This window comes from Rattus norvegicus, chromosome 4 (genome assembly GCF_021556685.1).
Source record: "Rattus norvegicus strain SHRSP/BbbUtx chromosome 4, alternate assembly SHRSP_T2T, whole genome shotgun sequence".
Taxonomy (NCBI): domain Eukaryota; kingdom Metazoa; phylum Chordata; class Mammalia; order Rodentia; family Muridae; genus Rattus; species Rattus norvegicus.
In genome coordinates, this window is record NC_141537.1 from 60,161,076 (window position 1) to 60,172,995 (window position 11,920).

At 45.0% G+C, this 11,920-nt stretch overlaps 1 protein-coding gene across 1 annotated transcript; it reads left to right on the forward strand.

Moving 5' to 3' along the window:
* Positions 1–769: 769 nt before the first annotated feature.
* Positions 770–11,248, forward strand: Mest (mesoderm specific transcript). The gene is made up of 12 exons (NM_001009617.2): positions 770–1,050; positions 3,463–3,617; positions 4,928–5,007; positions 5,380–5,457; positions 5,563–5,699; positions 5,851–5,909; positions 7,128–7,168; positions 7,864–7,934; positions 8,074–8,175; positions 9,284–9,360; positions 10,215–10,278; positions 11,042–11,248. Exons 1-12 carry the CDS (start codon positions 1,025–1,027, stop codon positions 11,157–11,159), a joined length of 1,008 nt encoding a protein of 335 aa, NP_001009617.1. The 5' UTR covers positions 770–1,024; the 3' UTR covers positions 11,160–11,248.
* The last annotated feature ends 672 nt before the right edge of the window (positions 11,249–11,920 follow it).

The following is an 11,920-nucleotide window of genomic DNA, read 5'->3' on the forward strand; positions in this document are numbered from 1 at the left end:
TTAAAAAATCTCCAGTTTTGTCCGCACCTCTAGAGTGTTTGCACTGTGATTGTGTGGCACATAAATAGAGAAGCTTGTGCCCCCCCCCCCCCCCGATGAACGGTCCCCAATGCTGCTCCAGATGGGCGCTGCAGCAGCTTCTGGTATGCGGACCACGTTGTGCTGCCGCAAAGGAAGTGTACCGGTGCTACCGTGGTGGGGACATTGGCTCATTCTATGCGATCACAGCCCATCCATGAATGTGTCCACTTGGCCACAGATACCACAGAATCTGTCCATTCCCTAAACATTTAGTGTGCCTTTCCTTCTTTGTTATCAGGGGTTAAGGGCTTGGGGTTGCCGCGCGCGCATTGGTGACCCACATTTTCGGGCTCAGAACCCCTGTAGGAGGTAGAAAAGAAGTGGGAGCCGCAATAAGCACCCTAGCCCTGGGGTGATTTATGCCTTCCGGGGGGCAGGAGACCTGTGCGTGGTCCAAGGGATGGGTTGGGGAGGGATATCTCACACATTCTCATCCTTGCCCGAAGCATTAACACATGGGAAAGCTTTCTTTAGCAGAATCTGGGGTTCAGGTTTAGAGATCTGTAAGGAAAGAGGGGGTAGCGGGGTCGATACCCCTGGGGGCGCCCACGGGAGAGGCCCCCCTTCTCTGCAGCTGTGGGGAGGGGCTCTGCGGCGGGAGCGAGAAGGAGGGGCGCTGCAGCACGGTGGGCGGGCCAGAGGCGGGGCTCTGTGGGCCTTAAAAGTCGGTGCCCGCTCGCTCCTCTCTGCCTCGGCCACCAGCACATCCCGGTGCATCCTCACAGGCGCAGCAGCCTTCCTCTGCGGCAGCCGCACCTCGCCACCCGGCGTAGTGCTGCAGGCTCGCCCGAGTTGCCGCTTGCTGCCTCTTTTGTCGCTGCCGCGGGCCGCCCTGCGGACCGTGGGCTGCGCCGAGGCCATCCCCGATCCTGTACCGCTGTAGGCGCCTCGGCGCGCCCTGTGATCCGCAATCCTGCGGCGGGCGGCATGGGATAATGCGGCCATGGTGCGCCGAGATCGCTTGCGCAGGTGGGTGCTGCCAGTCGTGCCCAGAGAGGGGGTGTGGCCAGCCCGCACCCCGGAGATGCGGGTGGCAAAAATTCTCACCCAAAGGTGGCTGCACAGCCCTAACTTGGAATCGCCTTCACTGATGATTTTTAGAACCAGGCTTTAGTCATGTGAGACTTAAGAATTTTAGGATCGTTGCATTACCATGGTGAGAATTAGTCTTTTTTGTCTGGGTCTTTGCTGTGGTATGATTTACAAGGTGGTAATGAAGCAACTTAGGAATCGCGAACCTTGGTAACGCCTGGGTGTCTTGTAGGATTTTCAGAGCTGGTCATTGTTGTGGCGTGATTTAGGATTTCTAGACCATGGCATGTGATTTAGGAATCCAGCAGCCGAGATTGCCGCAGAGCGACTTAAGATTTCCTGGTTCTGGCCTCACAGTGGTGTGGTTACTGCATAGGTGTGACTGGATCTTGCCGCGCTGTGTGGCCACGGCTTTAGGTGTTGTTTGGGAGCCAGAAATGGAAACCCCGGGGGACACCGGCACGCGTCCAGGCTCTTAAAATATTAAGAGAATTGTTTGCTTCGGTTTGTGTGTGCACAGCAGAGTTCTCACTAAGAATGAATCAGGTGGGCTGGTTTGGCGGTATTAGATAAACATTTTTTTTTACATCATTTAAAGCAATCAGAAATCAAGGCACGTAAAGTTTGTTATGGGAGTACGTTGAAATTTTGCTCTAAATCATGGTACCATTAAATAATGGGAATTGGACTAAAAATACTTGTTTAAACCTTTTCGTCCGATTGCTAGTTTGCTTGACTACTAAAAAAAAACTCAAAATGTTGGGGGTATTTTTTACCAAGGTAACTAAAGCTGAGAATGGCTGGGGGGGTTGCCCCCCCTTCCTGAATGGAGGAGGTGCACTAAGGTATGGTCTGGAGAGCGTGGGTGTGGCACCTCTGTTTCCCTGCGCACGGGAAGCCCCTGTTCGCTCTGCGGTAGGCGCCCCTCCCTGGCGTTCTGCTGAGTCACTGCGGATTCAGTGAGTCTAGCAAGGATGCCAAAGAGGCTACGTGAAAATGTATGAACAGGTAACAGAACCAAACGGGTTCTGAGGAAATGAACAGTAACAACAAAAGACACCCCCCCCCCCAACCTAACGCTTTTATTTGCTTTTCAAGGAGGTTCAGCCGTAAAACCCGTTAGCAGATATCAGACTGAGATAAAACCATCCCGTTTTGGCACTGTTCCAGTCATTCTAGTATAGCCTCGCAAGGTAGAACAGAATCATTGTGACTTTATTAGACAGGACTTTGGAGGTAGGAAAAAAGTATCTAAGCACTGTCTAAAATTCAGGCAGGCAGCCGCGGTTCCTCAGGGCGTGTTGGGTCTTACCCACCATTTCAGGTTTACTTATAGAGAGGCCCCCCGCCTCAAACCAGTCAATTTTGTGAGATTTCAGGTAATATGTTGTATATAGGGTGTACTCAGGTACAAAGACAGCGAGCCAACGAAACGCTTCCTCCAGGGTTCTAGAATTAATTTATTTGTAGCTCTCTTCCTGATGTCTGTAGCTTTAGTTTAGGCACTATCCCAATATATTTAGAGACCCCTTTCCTTGGTGACCATGGCAAGTCACAGATAAAGAAAACGGTTTCTAATCCTGCCTTATTTCTCGCCTTCAGGAGGATAATTGATCTGGGTCTCTGAAATCCAGGCATGGCAACCTGAGGACACAAATCTGTGCACCCCCCCCCCCCCCAGACAAAAAAGTCTTTTGAGAGCTAGGTGTGGGGGTGGGGTCTTAATTAAATAAAAGGGACCCACCTCAAGAGTCTGGGGGCTGGGGATTTAGCTCAGTGGTAGAGCGCTTACCTAGGAAGCGCAAGGCCCTGGGTTCGTTCCCCAGCTCCGGAAAAAAGAACCAAAAAAAAAAAAAAAAAAAAAAAAAAAGAGTCTGTTAAGAACGCACAGATATAATCTGTTGCCCAGACTTCTCAGAGATTAGATATTCAGGGTCAGGGCAAAGCTGCTTACTGGAATGCCTTACTGGAATGCTCCCAGTCTCTCCCCCATCAGTTTCTTGGCCCAAATGCAGATAGTGGTGCCAAATGGGGATTCACCTGACCAGAGAGGATGTGTTAAAACCCAGGAGCAGTTCTCTGCCTAAGGCCATGTAGTAAGTTACATATATACTTGGAAGAAATGGTGGTGAGCGAGTACAGTGACTGCCAAATGCCAAAGGATAGTGGTGTTTATCACATTCTTGGTAAAATTTATGCCACTGCCACCTGGGGTGGGGTGGGGAGGGGAGGGGAGGGGAGGAGGGATGAGGTGGGTGGGGTCAAACCTCATAGTACCCAGGTTTCCCATCCATGTTCCATTCTGATTTTTGGAGGTATTCAATGTTACCTTGGCTGCTTTTTCCACAGGATGAGGGAGTGGTGGGTCCAAGTAGGGCTCCTGGCTGTGCCCTTGCTGGCTGCGTACCTGCACATCCCACCCCCTCAGCTCTCCCCTGCTCTGCACTCATGGAAGACTTCTGGCAAGTTTTTCACCTACAAGGGACTACGCATCTTCTACCAAGGTGAGAACTGGGCTGTTGAAGGATCCCACGGACACGGGTCACGTAGGTTTCAGTTGAGGTACTTATTTTGTGTTCCTTGGTCTGTTGCTCCAGAGTGAAGGTGGGGGTAGAATTGTACCTGATGATAATTTCTTTCAGCCCCATTTGTATTTGAGAAATTACTTTTTTCTTTTGAGAGCCCCTAGTGCCAGGTAAGATGTATGGTATTTAGATATCTGTCCACACCTTTGTTCCCCCGCCCCACCCCTCTTCCGAAGTCATTTTACTAGTTTCCATGATTTGTTGCATGTATCTAAACCTGATAAGACTGATTGCTGAGAACTGTGATGACTGCTGCTTAATTACCACACTCGGGACATTGAGTTATGCTTGAACTTTCATCGTCTGCATTGCTCACTTAATCCTTACCACAGCATTTGGAGATAGGTGCCATTAACCTCATTTTATAGGTGAAGAGACCGAGAAACACATTGGAAAAGACTTCTTTTGGGCGGGGGTCAAGAGCAATAACGAAAAATGTTTGTTTTTCGTAAACCGTTTTTCATTATTGCTCCTGACCTCCTCTCATTTGTTATAGCCAGGCGAGTAAGTATGCAGCTTTTTTTATGTTGGCTTGTTGGTTCTTTCCTAGACTTAATATTCAGTGTTACATCTTATTTGAATAGATTCTTCAGGCTAAATCCAGTACATGGTACTTTAATTGCTTTTAATTAAATTTTTGAAAACTTACTCCAAAGTGATATGGCACTAGCAGTATTAATTTAAACCCAGTACCATTGGCAAGGTATTTTGTGGTTTGAATAATCTGTAATATGTCACATATGGAAAAAGTTCCCATTTTATTAGCCCATTTCTGTAACTGATAGAATTTACTAATAGTTTGGTTTTTTGAGTTGCATGTCTTCTGCTATTACTAGACAAACAGTATAAGCTCAGGAGATCCACTGGGAACTGCCAGATCTTAGATGTGATAAGTTTTGATGAGGTACAAAGAAGTTTTAGCTTGTTATGATTGTTTTGACTGGTTTTGCTTTTTCATTTAAAATAATTTGTTTCAATATTAATATCAGCTAAAATATGGGAATGTCTCTCTAAAAAAATCCAAGTGATAATGAGCAAACTGTTTAAGGGGTTTCATGTAAAGTATGCCATTACAATGTAAGAACACAGGTTAAGAGCAAGCTCCTAAAGCACTGCCCGCCTGCATTCTAATGCGGCCTTGTGACATAATTAATGTAGTCTTATCCTTTGTACTGAATTAGATTTTGGTGTTGTCAAGGCGGCCTGATTTCTCATTCTCCTCCTTCTAGATTCTGTCGGCGTGGTGGGAAGCCCTGAGATAGTTGTGCTTTTACATGGCTTTCCGACATCCAGCTATGACTGGTACAAGGTAATGACATTTCTAGGTCCTGCTATGTTCCAAAAAATACTCAAACTCAAGATTTTGGGGTTTTTTAAAGGCTAGCCCTAGAATTCTCTTGCAGATTTGAACTGCTTGATGGAAATCTCATTAAATGTAGCATTGCTTTTTATGTACTGTAAGGGGAGTAAAATGCTAACTGTCTAGAAAAGAGTGGTGCCAAATTAAAGGCTGGAGTAACGCTCTCCATATAGTAAATGTGAGGAGCCACACATTTCCCAAGAGGCTTACTAGGCCTGAGGTGGCCTCAGATTTCTACCTTATCCAGGCTGGCATGTAGGCCTGTGTGCTGTTGGGGTGGGCGGTGGGAGCAGAATGCATACCATGCTTGCTTGCTTACAGATCTGGGAAGGGCTGACCCTGAGGTTCCATCGAGTGATTGCCCTGGATTTCTTAGGCTTTGGCTTCAGTGACAAGCCGGTAAGCAGTAGCTGGGTGGGGTCAGTGATGGGGGTGGGTGGGTACAAATGCAGGCTCTGGCAGGCACTGTTGACGTCATGTTGTCTCTGGCTTTCCTTTCCTCAGAGACCACATCAGTATTCCATATTTGAGCAGGCCAGCATCGTAGAGTCCCTTCTGCGGCACCTGGGGCTCCAGAACCGCAGAATCAACCTACTGTCTCACGACTATGGGGATATTGTTGCTCAGGAGCTGCTGTACAGGTTAGTGAGAACAGACTTCTGTCCTCTGTACAGATGTCACAGCTTAAGATGATGGGAAACTCAATTGTTCTGGGATCATTAGACCTTGAGGGGTTGTCTTCAGCCCCTGCAAGGGGCTTAGAAATGTGTGTTTCTTCTTGCCCTGCTCCAGGTACAAGCAGAATCGTTCTGGCCGTCTCACCATAAAGAGTCTCTGTCTGTCGAATGGAGGTAAAATTGCTTTGGTGGTAGGTGGAAAGTGGGGTGTAGTCTCGAAAAGCCACCCTCCTTTTAAGTCACAAAAACATATAAAAAATAACCTGTTATTATAAACAGACACCATACTGCATAGGGCATCTTTTACCTTTACTGTGCCATGAGTAGTTTTCATGGTTGATGGTTTTTATGGAATACATTACATATTTTCAAATATATAGAAAATAAAAGGATAGCCAAGGTGGCAGGATGACTCAATGGCCAAAGGGGCTTGTTGCTAAGTCTGTGGATATGAATTTGATTCTGGAACCCACAATGCAGGAGAAAACTGACTCCTACAGGCTGTCTTCTGACCTCTGCATATGTCTTGGCGAGCATATATACATAAGCACAATAAATACACGTTTTTGTTGTTTCTAAAGAGCCAGGTGTAGCGGTGCACATCTTTTATCCCAACACTTGGCAGGCAGAGAAAGGTGGCTCTGAGTTCAAGGCTAGCCTGGTCTACATAATGAGTTCTAGGACAGCAGGGCCTGGGACCCTGTTCTGAAAACAAAAACAAAAAACAAAGGGGCTGTCACAAATGTGATTCTGTTGATCTGGCTGGCAAGCTGCATTAATAAACTCTTAATTGGTGGCAGTGCCAGTTGGGAATGAGTCTTACCATTTTTGTTTTTCCCTGTCGTCATGATGCTCATTAATCTAGAAATGCCCAAAAGCCCCAACCTGAATGCCTCAGGGGCAGCCTGGGAGAAGAGTAGGATCTGTCCCTTTGCCAATGGAGAAGAAAAGTGATTCTTCTTTTACAGGAACCTACCTACTGAAACATACATGTGTTTGCAGATGAGTTCATGATCACCACTGTGCTCTGAGCATTGGGGAGAGGTCCTGAAGGGAGCTTAAGTCTAGGCATTAGTGCATTATGGAGGAACACACAAAATACTCTCTCCGTTTTTGTACCTTTAAAATGAAGGAAGTAATCCCACGTGTTGTAATTGTCTATTAAACAGAGCATCTTGTAGTGATTAGCAGTATAGTTGTGCCCCAGCTTACACATGTGCACGCAGTCCTGGGTTGAGTACAAGTTGCTGTGCAGTGCTGTCTTTATTCGTAGTTGTGTTTTCACAGCAAGAGCCCCAGATGTAACAGTGAATGCGTACACAGTTTTATGGTGATGGCTGTGCTTTTACCTTATGTTGTTGGTAAAGGACTAAGAAGCCTCTCTTTCCACAGGTATCTTTCCTGAGACCCATCGTCCTCTCCTTCTCCAAAAGGTTGGCATCTTCATTGGTTTAGACATTTGTGACATTAAAAAAACTAAAAACAGGAGTTGGGGATTTAGCTCAGTGGTAGAGCACTTGCCTAGCAAGCGCAAGGCCCTGGGTTCGGTCCCCAGCTCTGGGGAAAACAAAACAAAACAAAACAAAAAAAAAAAAAAAAAAAACAAGGAAAAAAAACCCCTAAAAAAAAAAACACTGGCACCTTTTAAAGGACCATACGTGTGGTAATGAGCCAGTATATTGAAATCTTCTTTATTATGAATTCACATTAATCAAGTTAATTTTTTCCCTCAGTCAAATAAAGCAGGCTCTCCTACATAAAACCAAACATTTCTTAGAAATAAGAGATGAACACATATTGAGCAAAATACAAGTATATGAAGATCTGTGTCTAAGTATGACATTTAAATAAGTTGAGATCCTAAATAAGTTGATGACTTCATCGGTTATAGGGGATTATACTTTTTTTTTTTTTTGGTTCTTTTTTTCGGAGCTGGGGACGGAACCCAGGGCCTTGCGCTTCCTAGGTAAGCGCTCTACCACTGAGCTAAGTCCCCAGCCCCACTTTTTTTTTTTAGAAGAAAATAAAATAGAAGTTCTATTTTAGTTTCTGGTGTGAAAGATTGTATCTTGGGGAGCTGTGAGCTCCCTCTGCATCCTTCATTTTTACGTTCACTTCTTACCTGCAGCTCCTCAAAGACGGAGGTGTGCTTTCACCCATCCTCACCAGGCTCATGAACTTCTTTGTGTTCTCTCGAGGGTAAGTCATCACCAAAGACTGACTATGCACTGAGATCAGTCCTGGACCACAGCTAGCCTGGGCTTGGAGGTTTTATACAAGTTTGGCACCCTAAACTCCTTCACACAGCCTTACCTTCCTGTGTTTCTACTCCTTTCAGTCTCACTCCAGTCTTTGGACCATATACTCGACCCACTGAGAGTGAGCTGTGGGACATGTGGGCTGGGATTCGCAACAATGACGGGAACCTGGTCATTGACAGGTAAGACAGGAGCCCCACTCTAGGCCCCTGTGAGCCTCTCTTGGAGGGAGGGGCAGGTGTGAGATTATTTGTTCTCACCGTTGCTGGTTTACTCCAGCTTGAGAGGCTGGCTAGGGATTAGGAGACACCTTAAACAGTCCTGCTCAGTGTTTTCCAGAAGTCAAGCATAGGGTGAGCCTTGCTCCTAAAGCACCTGGATCAATAGCTACAACTCTTACGGCTTATCTGCATGAAAATGACTCTCTGCCTTTGGCATGTCCTTCTTCAGGCTTTTGGTTAACATTAAATGTTGCAGAATGTTTAATCATAGTTTTGAAAGGATAAACGAGTCTCTCTTAAGTACAAAGCTCCTCCTTTTGTCTGTTTTTACAACAGCAACAGAGTTGGAGAAGCAAAGGCTTTGGTGTAGATGAGACTGTAGCTGTTTTCTTGCAGTCTGGTAATACATGCAACTAACTGCTCCTTCAGTTGAGGCTTTGCCTTTTGTCAGCTCCAGTGCTCTAACTGCTGGCTTTGCTGTGAAGTCTGTATAAGGAATACCCTTCCCTCCTTACTAACCCACAAAATCCTTAATATTCTAATATAAGCAAAACTGAAAAGCAAACATGCCTCTTTAAAAAAATTTATTCTCCATTTTAACTGTGCTGGGGATGCAGAGAAAGAATAGTTAGAATGCCCCCTAGGCTGCAGTGGCTGCTGGCAGCTTCCAACTACAGGAAAAGGAGTCAGATGACATCAGTGGTGAAGCCCTTGTCCCATAAACTTCTTTACATGCATTTTTAGAGGCAGCTATCAACGCAGAGATTATATAGTTTGGTCTTAGTTTCAAACGAGGAACTTAGGTTTAAAGAAATGTGTTTAAGAGTCAGAGAGTGGGTTAGTAGTGGAATCAAAACTGGATTTTTAGACTCAAGTTTTAAATTAACCAACTTTAATTAGTCCTTCTGGAGATCTCACTCCTGTGTAATAAATGTACTTATGTCAGTAGCCAGTATTATGTTCACATGCTAACATAGCTGTTTCTGTATGACGGATGACACTTGTGTGGCTCTGAAACTGTACTGATACCAGGTCTTGCTTTGCTCTTGCTGACTTGCCCATGTTGTAGTCTTTTACAGTACATCAATCAAAGGAAGAAATTTAGAAGACGCTGGGTGGGAGCACTTGCTTCTGTGACCATCCCCAGTGAGTATTTGTGTATAGTGTTTTCTTTTTGACAGGAACATTTGGGGAATAGTGACTTAACATAATTATAACAGATAAGATCTTCATGCCAGATTTAGCAAATAAAAACATGCACTCAAGTGAATCTGAGTCTTCCAAAGAAAACAGTTATATTTGCCTAAGTATATGCTATATGATATTTAGGACATACTTCTTACCTTTACCCCCTCACACTTCAAAACAAAACCCCCAAACACAAACTGTTCACCTGGCCGTTTAGCTGGCCACTCTATTCACTGACACCCCTATTCCAAATGCATTGCGGACCAGAGTGAGGGTGTAAGGGAGAAGCACTACCTACCACAATGCAGCTGGCATGGCAGTATGGGAATCGCCTGCCATGGTAAATGTCCAACTGTTGGGACAGGAGGTCAGTAAGGTCACTCATTACTTGAGGCTGTAGGCACCGGTGCTGTGCCCTCTCTTCCACATTTAAAAAGGAAACACACAGAACAGTGCCTCCTACATACTAGTTAGTGATCCACAGACTGTGGTGGACTTCCGATGTGAGAGGTCAGTTACAGTAGAGGAGACGTCAGTGAGTGACGGTTCTGTCTACATTTGTAGGAGGCAGATCTTGAACATGAGCTTCTTTCTTTGGTTCAGGGCACAGGGGAGCAAGAAGGGACCAGACAGTTCCATTCAGAAGACTGACTTGTTCTATACATTCTTTAAGCTCATCTAACAAGGAGTGAGAATTTCTATCATAAAATTTTTAGCCACATTTTTTTTTAATGAATGGAGGTTAATTTTAGGGTAGCAGCAGGAGCAACAGATGTGAGCTGTTAGAAATTCCTTCCTTTTCTTTTTCCTAGTTCATTTTATCTATGGGCCATTGGATCCTATAAATCCGTATCCAGAGTTTTTGGAGCTGTACAGGTGAGTCCTTGGAGGTCTTCCTTTTGTCAGTATTTCCTCCTGACAGGGCTGTTGGCACTAGCTACTGTATCTGACCTCATTGGAAACAAAATAAACAGACCAGTTAGGGACAGGGAGTCGTATTCTTGCGGAGAGGACAGATGAAGAGATCTGGTTATGTTTTCTCTGGATTCATACATCCTGTTCTCACCATCATGGCTGTCATCATTCCATTGTTAATCTGAGCCAGTTCATTCATCTCAACTGAGCAGTTATCAACAGCTCACCATGAGAAATGCCTCTTCATTGGTTGTTACTCCTTTAGGGTACTTACTTAGAAGGTGCTTATCTGTCATATAAGAATGTTTCTGACCTTCCTATGCCCTAGTGGATACAACCTGGCAAAAATAGCTTGCTTATAATTTTAAACAATCTCCTCATGAGATTACGGAAGGTTCTTTGTTTATCTTTGCTTGGGCAGTGAGTTGCTGAGTGAGCCACCTGTTGATGCTTCTCTAAGGAGCTGAAAGTCATGTTTTGAAAGGACTGTTACAGAAGTGTTGTATTTGCAAGATGTTGTCTGTTATGTTCTGAACAACTGAAATCACTTTAAGTGGAACTGGCCAGTTTATCTGCCTGAGGTATAGTTCCCAAGTAGGAGCCCAGTAACTTTGTTGGTCCTTCCAGTGTGGTGTGTCTGTAGGGCATTTGCGGGTCTTCCCATGCCTTGCATCCTCTCATCCTCCAGCCTTAAGTTCACCTCCATGCTGTTCTCTTCCACTAGGAAAACGCTGCCGCGGTCCACAGTGTCGATTCTGGATGACCACATTAGCCACTACCCACAGCTAGAGGATCCCATGGGCTTCTTGAATGCATATATGGGCTTCATCAACTCCTTCTGAGCTGGAAAGAGTAGCTTCCCTGTATTACCTCCCCCATTCTCGTATCTGTGTGTATTCCACTTAGAAATGCCCCAAAGAGGTCCTGGTCATCAAATACTATTCTTTCATAACAATTCAATTTATTCACATTGGTGAACAAATTACAGAAAATAGGCAGCTGGAACTCACCTCATCTCTAAGGGTGACATGATAATCCTCTCGTTCCTCTGACAGCTGATCGAGTAAATAGATCTGCTGTTGTTTGGTGTTATTAGGACATTATGATTAATAACACTTTTCATTAATGTAGAAAGACAGAATTAGATATTCTTTTTGTGTTAAATACTCCAAAAAAACCTAAAACATAATAACAACAAAAAAACCCGTTCCTGTGGACTTTATTAAAACATGTGGAACTACTAACTTCTGGCTCCCTCCTAATTGGAACACTGGAATAAAGAGTGAGAGAGGAGCTTGCTATCTCCCTTTCGAGATCTGTAAACAGCTTATGAGAGGGAATATCTTGTCACACCTTAATGTTTAGTTTCATCAGCTGCTTCTAATTATAGACATTTTTGTTAAAACAGACATTGGCTTGGGGCTGGGGAAGTAGCTCAGTGGTAGTGTGCCTGCCTAGCATGTTAAAACCCTGGGGTTCAATCCCCAGCACTGCTCCCACCCCCTCCAAACCCCCCTCCCCCCAGCCCACTGAACCAAAATAGATATTGGCATAAATACAGTGTTCTGAGTATGCGTCTAAGACTGATTTGCATACTCGTGTA

Bases quoted from the DNA above. Each gene is read 5' to 3' on its own strand.
- Mest (NM_001009617.2), top strand. From the start codon at position 1,025: ATGGTGCGCCGAGATCGCTTGCGCAG. The intron at 5,458-5,562 runs GTAAGCAGTAGC...TCCTTTCCTCAG, and splicing joins TTGGCTTCAGTGACAAGCCG to AGACCACATCAGTATTCCAT. The intron at 5,700-5,850 runs GTTAGTGAGAAC...GCCCTGCTCCAG, and splicing joins GCTCAGGAGCTGCTGTACAG to GTACAAGCAGAATCGTTCTG.